We start from the raw sequence: 18,258 nt of genomic DNA on the forward strand, positions 1-18,258 counted from the left end.
TCTAACCTTCTTCCTCTTTATTCTCCCGTGGTTGGGGCAGTCAAACCATCTGTCAGGGCGATCGTAGCTCCCGCAGCCGGTGGTCGAAGCTCTGGCGTCAGGGTTATCGAAGCTCCCGCGACGGAGTGATCGAAGCTCCTGCGTCGGGGTGGTCGAAGTTCCTGGAGATTAGAGCACCCAAAGTCAGTCTCTAACCACAGACCGCGAGCTCCACGATGTTAACGTCCGCAGGCTCCCGCGGCTGCTCCTGAAGTTGGTTTCCAACAAAGGCCACCAACTCCTCGTTGTTAGGCCGCAGTGCAGACGGGGATACGATATGTAAAAAAATCGCATCTCCGTAGAGGCAAGAGATTTTTTTAAAAATCCTCCAACCCCCCCACTCCCACCACCACCACCACATAAAACAAGCTACAGAACACTAAAAAATATATTAAACACATACTATCAAACAACAAAGAAGGAAGGGACAGTCTGTTGGTGAGGTCGCCATCAAATAAATCATATCAGATTATTCAAATATAATTTGCACAACAGATCTGTGCATATGGGCCAACATTCCCCACCCTTCTCCTCCTTCCAGTTGCTATATAAACATTCCAGACTTTATATTAAATCATCACAATGCAAACCTGTTTTAGGGTAAAGATAGTGAGACTGTAATGTTATTAGGAAAGGTACAGGTCTGAGAATTGAAATGAACAAGAGAATATTTTGAAAAATAAAAATAGTGATTAGAAGGGACAGATAGAAAAAAACATTAAAAACACTTTTTGGAAATAGCATAGGCAATATCTTAGCAAGGGCACACTTTGGAAATCATCAGCATCTTGGGCCTTTATATCCTTGGACTGGATAGCTGCTTATTTAATGGTAGCCATTCAGCTAGTGAGCTTTCAAAATGGGAATTGAAAACTTCTTGCAATTAATGGTGTACTACATAGAATTAGAATATGCAATTATGAGTTATTTTTGTTGACATCTGACTTGGGTCACATGAAAATTATTCCTGACTTTAGAATTATGCCCAGTCATTAAAACTCTATTGTAGAGTTGTACATGTGTGATAAATTGGTAAGTAACCACATAATTCCCAAGCTAAACATTGAGCAAAGGAGAAGCAGTATGGAGAGAATGGAGTATGTAAAAGTAAACATGAAAAGTATGTGGATAATACAAATGGTTTCTGCTATTAACTTGCCATGCATCTTACTGAAACACATATCATGCAGATCCACCCATCCATCCATCCATCTTATCCCATCCATCCATCCATCTTATCCCATCCATCCATCCATCTTATCCCATCCATCCATCCATCCATCCAATTTTTGCACCACGTTACTCACCATTATCCTGGGCATAATGTGTAACAACTCTCATTCAAATTGAAGCTACATTTTTAAAGCTAGAGAGATTTTAAAGTTTAAAAATCCCCTTTGTAACCCATTTCCTGAAAGTGCTCAGCGTATGACGTCACAATGGGCCACGTTCGACTTCATTTGCTCCTCACTCGCCAAAACAAGATGGCCACCCCTCTCCCCACGCCCCTCTCCCCTCGAACCTCTCACCCCGCACCTCTCACCCGGCCCCGGCCCCGGGGGAGACTCACATGTTGGCAGTCAGCGTTGAACGCACGGGCACTGGTAAGTGCCTTTCGCCTCCAACGGCTCCACGGATGTGAGTGGGCGTGGTGGCAGAGTGGGTGGGGGGAAGAGAGAGTGGGGGTGGGGGGGGAGGGGGGAGGGGAGAGTAGGAGAGGGGGTGGGATGAATGGGGACAGTGGGGGTGGGGGAAGAGAGAGTGGGGGGGAGAGTGGCGGTTGGGATGGAGCGGAGAGTGGGGGGGAGAGTGGGGGTGGTGAGGAGCGGAGAGTAGGGGTGGGGGGAAGGGGGTGGGGAGGAGGGGAGAGTGGGGGTGGGGGGTGGGGAGGGAGGTGGAGCCGAGTGGGGGTGAGGGGGGAATAGGGGTGGGGAGGGGGAATGGGGTGGAGGCAGGGCAGTGGGGGCAGGAGAGGGGCAAGTGGGGGTGGGGAAGGGGGATGGAGTGGGTCAGTGGGGGGAGGAGGGGGGATAAGGGGTATTGAGTGGGGGGGGGGAATTGGGGGTGCTACACCAATACAGTTGAGGCTTTGGGTCCAGGGCTCACACAGTCACACCCTCTCCCCTTCCCTGTTCCCCCTGTACGAGGAATGGACCCAACGGGTCCACTTGGTCTAGTATTTCCTAAAATCTTCATTCAGTCTGTTTGGATAAATTTGTTACTTCAAGTAACTGACAGACTAAATAGTTAATGATTCCATTTGTTAAATGTCTATGCACAATAAAGACTATTTAAAATATTAGTTTGTTATTTACCTGCAGATGCACGAGTCCAATAAAACCAACAATGAAAGTCTTATATTCAAGTATTCTGCTCCTCATTTTCCTTATCTCAAGATGTAAAGGTATGACTTCAATTGAAGGTTAGTATATATTAACTATTACTATTGGTATTGGTTTACTATTGTCACATATACCAAGATACAGAGAAAATCTTTGTTTGTGGGCTATCCAGTCATATCATACGGTACATGAGTACAATCAAGCCATTCACAACTACAACAGGTAGTGCAAGGAGAAAAATAACACTGTGCAGAATATTGTGTTACAGCGTTATAGCATTATAGCTACAGAGAAAGTGCAGATAACAAAAAAATGCAAGGGCTGCAATGAGCTATATTGGGAGTTCAGGCCCACACCCTTATCTTATGAGAGGACCATTTAGTAGACTGATAACAGTAGGGAAGTAGCTGTTTCGGGAAGCATGCTCCCGAAAGCATGGAAGTACATGCTTTCAAGCTTTTGTATCTTTTGCCTGATGGGAGAGGAGAGAAAGGGATGGTCCCTGATTATTTTCATTGTTTCCCCTAGGCAGCATGAGGTGTAGGTAGAATTGATAGGGGGCTAGCTGGTTTGTGTAATGGACTGGGCGACAATGACAATTGTCTGCAGTTTCTTGTGGTCTTGGGTAGAGCTGTTGCCAAACCAAGCTGTGATGCAACCCAATAAAATACTTTTTACGGTGCGTCTGTACAAGATGATAACAGTCTTTGGAGACATGATGCACTTCATTATTCTTCTGAGGAAGCAGGGTGTGCTTGGGTGTGCTTTCTTGGCCGTAGGTTCTGTGTGGTTAGTCCAGGCCAAATGTTTGGTACTACGAGCATTAGTTTACATGAGTATTAGTGTGTTGTAAAAATTAAATCAATTATTCTGTTGTTCAAAATGTGGAAGTAACAGTGAATATTAATAAATAGTATTTTAATTTGACCTTTTAAACTGGTTCCAGGCCAAATGTAACATCATTTGATTTAACCCTCAATGAAATATAGCTTGATTGCATTGCCCAGAAGTGATGAACAGAGGAAATGATCTGCTGAGAATACTTCAATGCATGCTTGTTTTATAAATTGTGTCATCTTTTTCAGCCAAGTGCTTCCTTTCTGAATTACTTCAAAGCCTGATTGATTTTAATATGTTGAATGCATGCATAAAATTAATAAATTATGAACGATGTCCACCATGGATATCATGCAGCAGAGGCTTGAGCTAGATCTGATTTCATAAGCTGCCAGCAGCAACATTAGTATGGAACGAAGAATATATAGGGGCTTTTATAATTTCAGAGATGCCTCAGCCATTCAACAGCTTTGAAGTAAGGTTAATGTTGTATTGTAGAAAACATGACGAACAATTTGCATAGAGTGTTTTCCAACAAACTGCAATACAATAATAACCAGATGATAATCTGTTTCACTTCTGAAAATAGCCCATTGACCCAAATCAACAACTTTATTTCAATCAAGAATGGCTTCTGCTTTATTCCGATGTTCAGAGCGTGTAAATAATGGCAACTCCAAGCTGGAAAAGCAACTGTTGCTCTTCAGCTAGCACAGATCAGCTGGTATAGCTTGGCAAAATTAAATTGGCTTTACCTTCAGTCCTGGCTCCTCTAATAACACCACCTTAGCAGCACAGAGCCAAAAACGCAAGCTGCCTTGCATCAGCTCAATGTGCCTTTTCATCTTTCCGCAGAATGATTTTAAAAGAAATAGTATGTGGAATAAAGTATTCATCATTTACCACTCATGTTACATCATATCTTGTGAATGCTACTGTACGGACAATGTCTAGATTTGGAGTTTAGAGTTTAGTTTATTGTCATAGTTTATAGATTGTCATTTAGTTTATAGATGGAGACAAAGTTGGTGAATGGAAGAGAACCCAGTGCAATCAGAAAATGATTGTTGAACCATTTGCATTGTCAGATTCAGCAGGAATTACACCCAACAAAAATACAATTGAGGAAGTACTCTTCTCTTCTGCAGACTTATCCATTTATTTTATGATGCAATGTCAAGGTTGGTTAATGTTGCAATGGCAATGCAGTAGGACCATTACAACAATATATATCCAATCAGGATCACTCTTGAGAATAATTTGCAAGTTGTAAGATTCCCATGCATTTACTGCTCACCCATATGAAGATTGCAATTTTGGGAAGCTGTCAGAAAAGCCTTGGTGCCGAACCAGTGTATTTTCAGAAGCCATACTCTGCAGGCATGGTGTGCTGGTAGTGGAAAAAGCAAATGATAAGGTTGATAAATGGAATAAGTGAACTGCTTTGACACAAAATGTGCCAATGCTCAAGTCATTGGGAGGCTGTACTCATCCAGCCTACTAGAGTATTCTCTTGACCTCTGCTTTATATATGATGGGAAGGTTTTAGGGAAATCAGGTTATTAACATGTCACAGCCCTTTAGTCACCAAAATATTTTGTGGCTGGCCCAGTTAATGTTCTGATCAATGCTGATCCCTGGAATTTTAAAACTGGGTCTCTGGAATGGTCATGCCAAGTCAGGGGGGAGCTGGTTAGACACCTTCTTGTTCGCAATGGTCTAACCTTGTTTGAGCTGTACTCGCTCATTAAAAAGTTTGGTTATTTAACTATTGCAATGAGGGCATGTTCCTCAAAATTGGCCACTGTTTTACATGGCACCCTAGCAAGGTAGATTCCTGAGCTTCGCCATCCCTCCCATTACTTTGATCTTCACTATTCCCCATCAACCCTTCTAAACTCCTCCATGTTTTACCATCCACCCCCACCCCCCCCCCCCCACATCCCTACCCCCTTTCTAGTGCCCCCCAATCTTATTCGCAGTTGAAGAGCTGCAAACCTTTCTAGCTTCCCTCCTCCTCACTGTCCACTTCCCCTTCCTCTTTCCCTTCCCGTTCTCAACAAAATCTCCCACCTTTACAACTAACTCTTCCTTTCCTCCCTCTGGAAGCTCCCTTTTTTTCTCCACTCCCCCGCTGTGATCTGGCCTCTCAATCAAGCCGGCTGTGGCCAGGAAACTGACACAAAAAAAATGTTGATCAGGAACTGCTGTTAAGATTGGCAGAGCCGGAGGAAAACACATCTCTGAATTTTCCAACAGCAGCCCTACCCAACAAAGCCAAAACTGGGCCCACTATTTCAAAGATAAAAATAGCTTGTCCATTACATAAAATAATCTTACATTTCCTCGTCAAATTAAATAAATCTTGAACCACCAGGAATTGATAAGATGGATAATGAAACGGCAGTAGTAAATTACAGCAATTATCTCTTCTCGTAAGCACTGCTTGTAACCAAATTAAACTATTCCTTAGCCAAGCCTTTCCCAAATTATGATTAAACATTTCCCATTTCGTACTCATAGACACCACTATGGTGCAACAGTGATTTAAGAACTTACTTGGCTTTAATGCTACAGATCTGTTTCAGATCTATATAAACTTTAAATTATCTATACATGTGCTTCCATAGACAGGCAAGAAATCTTTCTCACTCTATTCTGAATAAAATGTATACTGACAGGTATACTCTATTGATGATTAATCAATTAATGATTTACTTTTTTAGCAGGTTCTATGGGCACATTTGCAGTGCTGTGAATGATCCAAAAGTATTTTAGGATCCAGCCACATTTCACTGCTTGGCTCCTGCATGTGTGGACATGTCTGCTCTGCATATGGATGTTCTACATGCATACACACAGGCCCACAGAGCAGTTGTAAATGTAGGTGCTAAGAAAAACTCTGAAACAAACATTTAAACTATGTTTTCACATTGCAGAATAAAATGGCAAGGATTCTTCAAATTACTTGGGGTGTCATTGCTAAAAAAAAGTTTTTTTAAATGTAACAGATCTTGGAATAGTAGGCTGCTTGTCTTGTGCCTTTTTAATTCTAAAACTAACTAGAACAGGGAGGACCTGTTGGGCCCAAACGTTGGTGTATTGGTGTAGCACCCCTCCCCCACCCCCCCCCCCCCCCTCGCCCACTCCATCCAAAGACTGGAGCGACTAGGCTTGTACACACTGGAATTTAGAAGAATGAGAGGAGATCTTATCGAAACGTGTAAGATTATTAAGGGGTTGGACACGTTAGAGGCAGGAAACATGTTCCCAATGTTGGGGGAGTCCAGAACAAGGGGCCACAGTTTAAGAATAAGAGGTAGGCCATTTAGAACTGAGATGAGGAAAAACTTTTTCAGTCAGAGAGTTGTGAATCTGTGGAATTCTCTGCCTCAGAAGGCAGTGGAGGCCAATTCTCTGAATGCATTCAAGAGAGAGCTGGATAGAGCTCTTAAGGATAGCGGAGTCAGGGGGTATGGGGAGAAGGCAGGAATGGGGTACTGATTGAGAATGATCAGCCATGATCACATTGAATGGCGGTGCTGGCTCGAAGGGCCGAATGGCCTCCTCCTGCACCTATTGTCTATCCCCCCTTTTCCCCCCCTCCCCCACTCCATCCCCCTCAACCCCCCCTTATCCCCACTCCTCCCCACATCCCCCTCCACTCTTAGGGGCTCTCCGGCACTCCCCCCTCCCCCTCCTGTCTCCCCAACTCGACGGCTCAACTAGAGCGTCAGCTCGACGGATCAGCAGCAGCGGCAGCTCGACGGCTCAGCAGCTGGTGTGCATTCGGGGCCGCTGCCATCAAGGAGGTACGCGGATCCCAATGGTGGGCGTCAGCCGGGCCATCCTGCTGGGGATGCCCGGCTTCTACCGGGACTTGCTGAGAGTCTGGAACCTGGTTGCTGTCGACCGGGCCCTCACTCCGGCTGGTGGAGGCAGCCGGCCCTTGTCCCGCCTCACCGGGTGTTGGGGGGGCTCAAACGTGTGGAGTACTTGCGGCTGAGCAAACCCCCACTCAGCCGGAGGTACTCGTCGGACCCAGGTGCCGTAATCCTTCCCGGGAGCCGGTCCCACACAACATGAGCTGCATTTCCTCAACACCCTTCATCTCCCTCTGAGATGCAGGGAGCCGTGTCCTGTACGGGCTCCTCCTCCACACCCTGCACTTCCTCGCCCTGGTCCACCGTCCGGACACTAAGTGGCGGTCGGTGTTGCTTTCTGGTCGCGAGGGGGCCCCCCTGGTGGGGGTCCCTCTACGCAGGGATTCTGCCCCTATCCATCGGGGGCCTGGGGTGGAGGGTATTGCACCGAGTAGTCCCCTGCAACCTGTTCCTCTCGTGGTTCACAGTCTCGCCAGCCGCCTGCCACTTTTGCGGGCTGGAAGAGTCTGTACCACGTGTACATGGAGTGTGTGAGGTTGCAGACCCTGTTTCAATATCTAAAGGGGCTGCTCCTTGCCTTTTGGCTGCATTTTTCACCCACCATCCTCGTCTTTGGACACCCTGTGCATAGGGGAGAGGGTAGGGCCAAAGATGTCCTGGTTGGGTTGCTCCTGGGCCTGGCCAAGCTGGCCATCGGCGACTCACAGTGCCAGGCAGAAGAGGGCTCTGCCCGAGCCAGCTGCCTACTCCTTTTCCGGGGTTACGTCCGTGCCCGGGTGGTGTTGGAGAGGGACTATGCGCTGTCCACGGGCACCCTGGAGGATTTCCAGGACCGCTGTGCACCGCGGGGGATTGGATGCATCCTGGATGGGGATTGTAATATAATTGTATAATAGTTTCTTTTGGTATATTTATTTGTATTGTATTCTGGTGGTGGGTTATGTTTTGTTTTATTGTATAGTAAATATTGTTTTTAAATAATTGAGTACAATTTTTGATAATAAAAAAAAGTTCAATCTTCTCCCTCTTTACTAATCACTTTCATAAAGAGTAAGTGAAGAGTAAGTGAAGGCTGTAAAATAGTTTGGAGGTGGCTACAGTTTCAGTGAGAAAGCAGTGCCAGCTTCTAATTTGAAACCATAACATATAAACCCTAGAACAGCACCGCAAGCATACACAAATTGTGAATTTTGTTTCTTTTTACAACTTTTGTTTTAAATGTATAACCATATATACACACAAGTTCAATACATATACGAGTTCACTATGAAAATTGAATCATTTCCAGTATTGAATTATTGCCATTGCAATCAAGAACTGTTGTGAAACAACTACAATGTTTTAAGATAATAATGTACAAGAAGAGTATTATTTCCAGTATCAGTTATTTTCAGCAAACATTATCTTCCCAATCAACTGCCCTGTTCTGGTCCTACTGCCTTGCCACTGCAACATAACTGACCTTGACATTGCATCATAAAATAAATGGACAAGTCTCCAGATTAGAAGAGTACTTCCTCATCTGTACTCAACCAGAACTTGTAAATTCTCCTCGAGTGATCCTGATTTGGATATATATTATAATCTTTTCTCATGAACCTCCCAAAAACTGAGTAAAGAATAGAGAGAGAGACTGCAGTAGTCCAAAGAGGCAACTCACCTTCACCTTCTCAAGGGCACTAAATGAGGTCTTGTCAATGACACTCAAATCCTGTAAATCAAGAAATATTGAAAAATAACTACTCCACCAAGTATGTTTGCGGCTCCATTCGCCATGGCCCATTAAAACAAATGTTTATGGAATGGAGACCAATTGGGGCCAAATTTTAGGTGTCCAAACACACATCGTCTTCCAGTTTCCTTGCTTTATTTACGATCTCATTTTTATACGTTTATCTAATGTAAGAACGAAGAAGTTAATTACATGAGATTAAGAACCAGAGGGTTAAAAATGGGTGATATGAACATCTTTCCCAATTTGTGTTTCTGATAAAGTCAAAAGAAATGGACATAAGAGCAGATACCCAAGGGGTGACTAATCTGATGCTACCGACTACACATGTCAAAATTATCTCCTTGGGTTTTTAAATCTCACTCCTCTACTGGATTTAAGCTGCTAACTATCCAGTCAGATGGATTGAATTTTGTGACCCTCCACTTATACATTTCTATATAATGGAGACAATATTAGTCTCCATTATACGGCTGTGCATGTATTAGTCATGTTGTAAAGGCCAGGAATGCTTTTTAAATGGAGGAAGAGATATAATTATGGCATTTCCATTTGAACTTCGAGCTAGCAAAACTTCTCTGGGTTATTAGGTACAACAATGAGTTGAAACATGGTGGTTATCTAACAAGTATGCTAGGAATTTGGCAGGGACCTACAACCCTGTTTTATGCCTTGGTGTTTTCAGCTTACCATTGCCAGATATTTTTGCTCACAATTCTATGCTTGTAGTTTGAGCTCAAGAAGCAGTTTAAAAGACTTATAATGAGGATAGCAATTCCTAAAGTCATGAACTACTTGCGAAATTCATCACATACACTATACAGGCCATATTAAGGTGAACAAATTACTTTCAGGCCTCAAGGCTCAAGGGACTATTTGAAGTTAAATAGATATGAAATAGCAAAACAGTAAAGGTTCTAACTTCTCAATTGGGGCTGTTTGAGTAATTGTGCGTGTGAAAAGATACTTTTATAAATCCAATGTTCTAGATTGAAAACCATAAATCTCCTTTGTAATGTATTAACAAAATCAAATAACAGTACAGATGATGTGCTGTAAATAATGGTTTTGCCACTTATTGTTACCAAAAGGGGAGTATTACTGAATAGCAGTAGAATTTCCCATTAGTGAGGAAGAGCTTTGGGCTCCTCTACAGCTACTTCATTTAAATTAGTTAAATAATTTGATTAGGTTAGACAAGATTGTCAAAGATTGAATTCACTGAACACCCTTTTCAACAAAAGGGTAACTTGGGTAAAATGTAATTTTTGTGTAGATACAAAAAGGACTGGCATCAGGTCACTTGTCCATTATACAGCTGGTTTACACAAAATGCTGGAGTAACTCAGCAGGACAGGCAGCATCTCTCGATAGAAGGAATGGGTGACGTTTTGGGTTGAGACCCTCAAACAGCTGGTTTAGTTTAACTTTTCATTGTATTTATCCACATTAAATGAAGTAAACAATGATCACAGTGAATTCATATGGTCATAGTATTGTTTCACTGTATATCTTGTGCCAATTATTTGAGGTGTTTGAAGCAGCTGAATATAAATCTATCTTGGGCTAAAAAAGAATTCAGCAATAATAAATCATCAGCCTTTTAAAAAAAAAATTTTTCACTTCAAAAGAACATTGGATAGAATACAGAACTCGCTACCAACTTTCTATCGTCTCTTTTACACTACCACCCAAGATCAATGTCAGTTGGTACAAAGATACAGAGTAGAGTTTATGTTTCTAGTGCTAATCTTAGTGAGATATCAGTAGAAATATTAGCATTTGATGTCACAGGACAATTTCAAAAAAAGTCGATCAATGAAAAAAATTTAATATAGTGCATTGAAGATTTGACTGCAAATGTTATTTGCAGTAATCAGCTGACTATAATCCAAGTAATTAATCCAATGTCATGAGAGGATTATTAACTCCTCAGTTTCACTTATGAATATCATATTAGTGACTATATCATTATACTCTGTCTCAAGCAATCTTTTCTTGTTTTAAATATTAATGTAACCTAAAAATGTACAGCATTATTTTTTGATTACCCTCAATAGAGAAATATCTTACATATTATTTACCTACATACTTTAATTTATAGTTTCAAAGTATATATTGAAGATGCCCTTCTAAGCTGATTTATATCTTTTTGCTGGCATTGCTTGAACTGAGTCCTTGAACGTGCCCCAAAACAGGGTTTATCCTCCAGGGTCTCTTTTTAGCAAAATACAAACTATTGGAGGAACTCAGCAGGCCAGGCAGCATCTGTGGAACGAAATGGGCAGATGACATTTTGGGTCAGGACCATTCTTAGACTGACCTGCTGATTCCTCCAATTGCTCAAAATTCTAGCGTTGCATCTCTTGAATCTCCAGGATACTTTAGTTTATTTGAAATATGTGTCTTTTTTATTTTTTTACTTTATTTGAAAAATGGCCCAAAACAATGTCTCATTTAAATAATGGTAGAATATTTTCACTACTTTGAATTATGCTTAAGTTTAAGAACTTGCTTTATTCATAGGACATGGTGAATCATTACCTGATGAAGATTCTGCAGACCATTCTGAGGTATTGTTTTCTACCTCTGGGAATCTGTCTTCGTTGTTGGGGGATAGTGAAATTGTATTACAATCTGTTTCCAGAGCTCCAGGTATTACCGTTACTGCAAGTGAAATTGTAACAATCCCCACACCACAGCCATCTCTTAGTTCAACTGAAAGCCAAATATCATTGCAACCTGCTTCTACGGATTCTTTTGATACTCGGTTTGATGATGACATTTTGTCACTCGCTACTCCAACAGCATCACCCACCACACTTCTCACTGGTGAAAACCTGCAGGCTACCTTGACAGTTTCATCTCCTACTATCAAGAGTGACATGCCAATGTGGCACAGTTCAACAGTCAAATCTTCTACTCGAGCAGATGGCGGTATATTCTCCAAATCTACCTCAACCAATCCATCCATGGTCACACAGAGTGGAGTGTTATCTGCATCTACCCCAACTGAGCCACCAACATTCACACATAGAGAAGTGTTATCCCAGTCTACCTCAGCAGAAAGTGGTACCTCCACTAACACTCCAAATAGTATTGGCACAGCAGTAGGACCATTGCCAAATGTTTCTCTGCCCACTAAGATCCCATCTGCTTATTTTGAATTTGTCATCACACATGGCTCTTCGGACGTGATTTCACACAACAATGTATCTGAAAGATATCTTTTCACTCACGATCAGAGAGCAGCTTCTGTGCAGGAAACCACCAGCGTATCACAGAAAAGCAATGCATTGAAACCTCGAGAGAATAAGATAAGATCAGCAGAGGCCACTCCAGAAAATGCAGTGAATACACCTCCATCGGTTTTAATGACTGCAGCTACCTGGTCTCTAACCACTGCCACCTCATGGCAAAATGAAGGAAGATTAAGTAAACCTCTCGAAGAACCACCAATTCAAGAAATCGTAAAATCTGCAGGTATGACAGAGCACTAAAGTCGATTGAAACCTGATAAATATTCAGCATTAAATATATTGTTATATTTCATAATTAACTATGGCAAAGATTTTCAAATAAAATGTGGATGGCTGAGCAAAAATACAGCAAAATTGTTTGTGTTAGAGAAGATATGGGATTCCATTGGGCAATGTCAGTCTGGTAGAGGGTAGAGAGTCATAATCTTGCAGCATACTTTTGGCCCGACTTGTCCATGCCGTCCAAGTTGCCCATTTACGCTAGTACTATTTGCCTGCATTTGACACATATTCTTCTAAACCTTTCCTATCCCCATATAACTGTCCAAATGTCCCTTAAATTAAATTATTGTACTTGGCTCAAACACTTCCTCTGGCAGCTCATACCATATACACCACTCTCTGTGTGAAATAGTTGCCCATTGGGCTCAAATTAAAATTTCCCCTCACACTTTAAACCTATTCCCTCAAGTTCTTGTTTCCCCAAGCATTGGGAAAAGTGTACATTCATCCTATCTATACCACCCTTGCGATTTTGTCTCATACTCTCCAAGGAATGAGTTTGGAAATGATTTGCTTGTTCCTTGATTCTCCTTATTTCTGTTTAACTTTTTGGAAATATTAAGTCCATGCTACTTTCTTCTGTCTGGAGTCTTTTTCTAGTTGCAGTTCCCAGTGAATTGGAATCCAAGTTCCTCTCCCATTTGTTGCCTCCTCAGTGGAAGCAAGGAACTGCAGATGCTGGTTTACAAAAAAAGACAAAGTGCAAGAGTAACTCAGCGGGTCAGACAGCAAATCTGGAGAACATGAATAGGTAACGTTTTGGATTGGGATGTCACCAATTCATGTTCTTCAGAGAAGCTGCCTGAGCCGCTGAGTTTCTCCAGTACTTTGCCTTTTTTTCTGCTCCGTGGCCTTGACTTTCACTCCGAATTTTCTACTAAGTTAGTTCACTGCAATTTATGCCATCTTCAGCATGTTCAAGATGCAACCAAACATTGGCATCTTAAGTGCCGCACACCTCAAACCATTGTGACACAACATATCTGTCACATATATTGAGCTGAGAGTTATTAGCATGCCAGTAAACTAAATTCTATACCTACAAATTATCAATGTTGTTATTAAAAATTTCTTGACTAAAATATTTACAATTATTATTATTCTAAAATACCAAAAATACTAAAAATATTGTTGAGAAACACAATATTTTGATCTTGCCGATCACAAACTTTTTTTTGGTCAAGAATGGTGTTGTTTATTTACTATCCAGGAATTGATCTTCTCAAGGAATTCCAAGTACCATCATCAGGAGATGTTACAAAGGTGGAAGGATCACATTCCCTCAGCTCAGCTTTCCGTCTTACCCCGTTAGTGCATCTGAGAAAGGAAACAGGGTATGTAATTAATGTCTCTATGTCCTTTGTTCAAATCACATCCAGTGACATTTAATGGATAACGTGTGTTGAGAGTCTGAATCTTCTCACAGGAGAGCAAAGCAAAGTAACTTTCTAAGTTCACAATGTGTGTAGTGTGTTGATGAGTAGGTTCAAATCGTTTTCTAGGATTATAATGCCATATTGAATCAATATTGAAATATGGCTCACGGCAAGACTGGGTACTTAATATTCCTGGATGCAAGGTGTTTAGAAGCAATACGGAAGGTAAAAAAAAGAACTGGTGTAGTCGTTTTCTTGAGAAATAAATTATCATGCTGGATATCCTTAAGAAGTCAGATGCATTTGATTAGAGTTAAAAAGTGGAAAAAAAAGTTATCATGCTACTGTGGGTATTCTACATGCCACCAGATTAGGAAAAAAAGTGAGAGAGAGGGTAAAGGAAGAATAAAGTTTTGATTAATAATGTTAGGGAAAAATCTAAAGTAGAACTTTATTTGGAGGAAATTAACTTAAATGGGACAAGCAGAGATCAGCTAGGATAAAGTGGAAACAAAAAATAGGTTGGAGAGAAAGGTATAAGAATCAAAGCCAGAGGTATCAAGTTGATAAAAGAGCGAGGTATTACAATAAAATACAAAAAGTTGATGTATGAGGCACATTAATTGAATAACTCATGAGAATTAGGTTAAAATATGCTAAAGGTAGACACAAAATGCAGGAGTATTATGCTAGATAGACACAAAATGCTGGAGTAACTCAACTGTAGCATCTCTGGAGAATAGGAATAGGTGACGTTTCAGGTCAAGACCCTTCATCAGACTGAGATGCTAAACCTAATATTAAACTGAGAGGTGTGAAAAAGAAAACAGCCAAAATGGAGCAAGAGAAGTGAATGTCAAATAATGTAGAATCGTCTTCTAAAGGCATGTAAGCACTATAGTAAGCAGGTATCAAAAGGAGAGATGGGGGCCAGTTGGATGGATCTAAAGAAGGTTATTAATGTATAAAAGCAGCAGGCATTTCTCAGATACTATATGAGTAGTTTGCATTGGACATTACCAAGAAAGAGGATGTGGGCAAAATGTTAGTACAAAGGAATGTTAGAGGGTTAATAGTTGGGATGCAAATTAATGCGAATGAGGAAAAGCTGGCTCTGCCTAAATGTACTCACTGGTCCTAATAGGATTCATCCAAAGTTGACAGGTGAGTTGGCAGTGCAGATTGCAAGAGGGTTGCTATCATCCGTTGGTCCTCCAGTGCAGGGGAAGTGCCAGGGAACTGGGAAAATGGCATGACTAATAGTTTTGTTCAAAACAGGGTGTTATGACTGTTCTTGGCAACAGCCAACCTGACAAGTCCCAGTAGATTAAAAAACAAACTACAAATATATCCCCACTCCTCAAAAAAGGAGATAGACAGAAAGCTAAAGTTAACTTGACATTTGCCATTGGGAAGACGATCTTATTTATTATTAAGGAAGTAGTCGTGGGATGTTTAAATAAAACTCTGCATGGTTTAAGAAAATTTAAAAAATGTGTTTGACAAATTTAGTAGACTTTGAGGATGTAACAAATGGGTAGATAAAGAGGAACTAGTGTTTGTAATGTGTTGTAATTAAAATTGATGAAGTGCCACATGAAAGCTTAGTGCACGAGCCTTGGCAGTAATATGTTCACAGCAATTAACAGATAAGAGTTAGGATGAATGAGTCATTTTCATGCTGGGAGGCTGTAATTGGTGTAGTACCACACAGACCAACGCCCGAGGATCAGTTGTTTACAACTTCAATGTTAATGACCAAAGTAAAAGGATAATGTTTACTGTAGTACTATTTTCTGATGATACATGGATAAGTAAGAAAGCAAGTTGTGGGGAAGACACTAATAGTCTGTGAGAGTTATAAATGGGCAGAAATTCAGCAGATGAAGCATGATAGGAGATAACGTGAGGAATGAACAGGATGGAATATGAAATGAAGGAAGTCTTGCCACAGTTTTCAAGGCACTGGTGAGATCACACCTGAAGAATGTGCACATTTTGGGATTTACTGTAATGTGGGATACACTTGCTTTGAAGGCATTTGCAAACAAGACCCACTTCATAGATTCCTGGATGAAGGGGTTGTCATGTAAGGCAAGGTTAAGTAAACTGGGCTGAAACTCGTTGGTGTTTAGAATAACAAGAAATAATGTTATTGAAATGTAAAGGTAGCTTGATAAGATAGATTTTAAATGAATGCCGCAGCACGGAAGCGTTTGGATGTCCTTGCATGAAAATGTTGAAAGTTAGCATGCAACCGCAGCAAGGTGATTATAAAGGCAATGCCTTTCCTTTGGGGGGAGGTGGAGGTGGGTGCTTTTACAACACAATACAATATATCTTTATTGTCATTGTACAGGGGCACAACGAGATTGGGAATGCGCCTTCCATACGATGCAATAAATTAATTAGCTAATCAGTATAAATTTATACAACCCAGTGAAACAAAATTAGAAACAGTTTTAAAACAGTATAAAGTTCAAGTAGGTCTGTGCCGGTTCACTGTGCGATGTGACCATCCGGCTCAGCAGGACCGGTTCATAGCAGCTACGGCCCTGGGGATGAAGCTGTTCCTGAGTCTGGAGGTGCGGGCGTAGAAAGCCTTGTAGAGTCTGCCCGATGGTAGAATTTCGAACAGACTATTGCAGGGGTGTGAGGAGTCTTTGTGAATGCTGGTGGCTTTTCTGAGGCATCGTGTGTTGTAGATGTCCTCCAAGGCTGGTAGCTGTGTTCCGATAGTCTTCTGAGCTCTATGGATTACCTGCTGAAGAGCTCTCCTCTCTGCCTCCATGCAGCTGAGGTACCACACAGAGATGCCATGCGTTAGGATGCTCTCTATGGTGCAGCGGTAGAAGGTCGTCAGCAGCTGTTGGGGCAGACCAGACTTTTTCAGTGTTCTCAGGTAGAACAGTCGTTGCTGCGCCTTCTTGACCAGCGCAGCGGTGTTAGTGGACCACGTGAGATCCTCCGAAATGTGAGTGCCCAGAAACTCGAAGCTATTCTACAGGGCATGAATGAATTATAAATTGGTTCATCTGTTCAAATTGCACTGTGAGTGAGATGGAATGTGAAGTTACAACCAGCTGAAAAACTGTAGTTACAATAATGTCTGCTTGATGTTCAACAATATCAGTTTATAGATGTCTTGCAATGCCTTAACTCTCAAATGACTGGTCCTTGCTAGATACTTATTTCTAGGTTATTTCTAGGTTATAATATATTTAATAAATCTTGGAGGTATCATACGATGTATTATATAATTATGTTTGCATGAATGTCCATTGAATATGTCCACTTTGTTACAATGTTATTGTTTTGATACTCTTAAATATCAGCAATGTTTACTTTAGAGCTGTGCATCCAGGTGGAATTCCTCCTGAATATTCAATCATTGTTACATTCAAGATGTTGGGAGAGACTGCACAAAATGTATGGAATTTATGGGAGGTCAGTGACATTGATGGAAGAGAGCAAATTGGCATTCGTCTTTCTGGTATCTCAAGATCTTTGGACCTTTTCTACAGAACTGCACCTAACACCGTCAAGTTTCAAACATTTGCTGATGTGGATATGCTTTTTGATGGTTCATGGCATAAGTTAGCACTTAGTGTAAGTGGAAAAGAGGTCAACTTGCTGATTGACTGCAAGCAAGTCAACACTGTTCTGATCAGCAAGCAAGAAACAATTGATGGAAATGGTTACACATCGATAGCAAGATGTCTGCTGAACGACACAATGGTTTCTGTAAGTTGAACAATACTCAACGGATAAATAATTTTTAATGTAGGTTAACTTTTCAAAAAAACAAAAAACACTGCAGATGTCACATGTAGGAAATAGAAAGAGAGAATGCTTGAAACATTCAGCAAGTTGGGCAGAATCTGTGGAAAAAAGAGTTAACATTTTAGGTCAATGTCCTTTCTTCAGAATATCTCTTCCAGGAATTGAGTTCAATACCATTTTTCAATACCCGGAAGGGTCTCGGTCTGAAAAGTTACCCATTCCTTCTCTCCAGAGATGTTGCCTGTCCAGCTGAGTTACTCCAGCACTTTGTGTCTATCTCCACTTTTCTGCTTCCAGAAACAAAACCCTTGCCCCGTTGTCATCAATTTGTGTAATCTATTTTGTGTCTTCACCCTATCACAGATGTTCACTTTGCCTTCTCCGTCTGTTTCCTAAGTTTAAACATGTGCATTTTCTCATTTTCCCAGTTTGATTAAAAGAATCATTGACCCAACAAAGCTCTGTTTCAATGTCCACAGATACCACCAGATCTGCTGAGTACCACAATCACGGTCTGTTTACATTAACTGTTGGTTTAATACAAACATCATAATATTACAAAGTATGACTTTTTTCTTTTAATTAATCTTATTGAACACATGCTTGCATGCTTGAATTTTAAAATCATAATTAAATTCAATTCCTGCTTGGCCTTGTGTTTTAGTTATATCATATCACATTGTTAAGCGAGAACAGAATTTCCTCTGCAAATCCTCATTGTAC

General features: G+C 41.2%; 1 protein-coding gene across 1 annotated transcript in view; it reads left to right on the forward strand.

The window, feature by feature from the left end:
* Positions 1 to 2,385: 2,385 nt before the first annotated feature.
* The window catches only part of LOC144593890 (uncharacterized), a 57,715-nt gene continuing 41,842 nt past the window's right edge, over positions 2,386 to 18,258 (forward strand). The window contains exons 1-4 of the mRNA XM_078400016.1: positions 2,386 to 2,461; positions 11,361 to 12,317; positions 13,587 to 13,710; positions 17,103 to 17,496. Coding sequence (XP_078256142.1) covers positions 2,386 to 2,461; positions 11,361 to 12,317; positions 13,587 to 13,710; positions 17,103 to 17,496 — 1,551 coding nt within the window. The remainder of the gene's footprint in view (positions 2,462 to 11,360; positions 12,318 to 13,586; positions 13,711 to 17,102; positions 17,497 to 18,258) is intronic.

This window comes from Rhinoraja longicauda, chromosome 5, assembly GCF_053455715.1.
Source record: "Rhinoraja longicauda isolate Sanriku21f chromosome 5, sRhiLon1.1, whole genome shotgun sequence".
NCBI classification, from domain to species: Eukaryota; Metazoa; Chordata; class Chondrichthyes; order Rajiformes; family Arhynchobatidae; genus Rhinoraja; species Rhinoraja longicauda.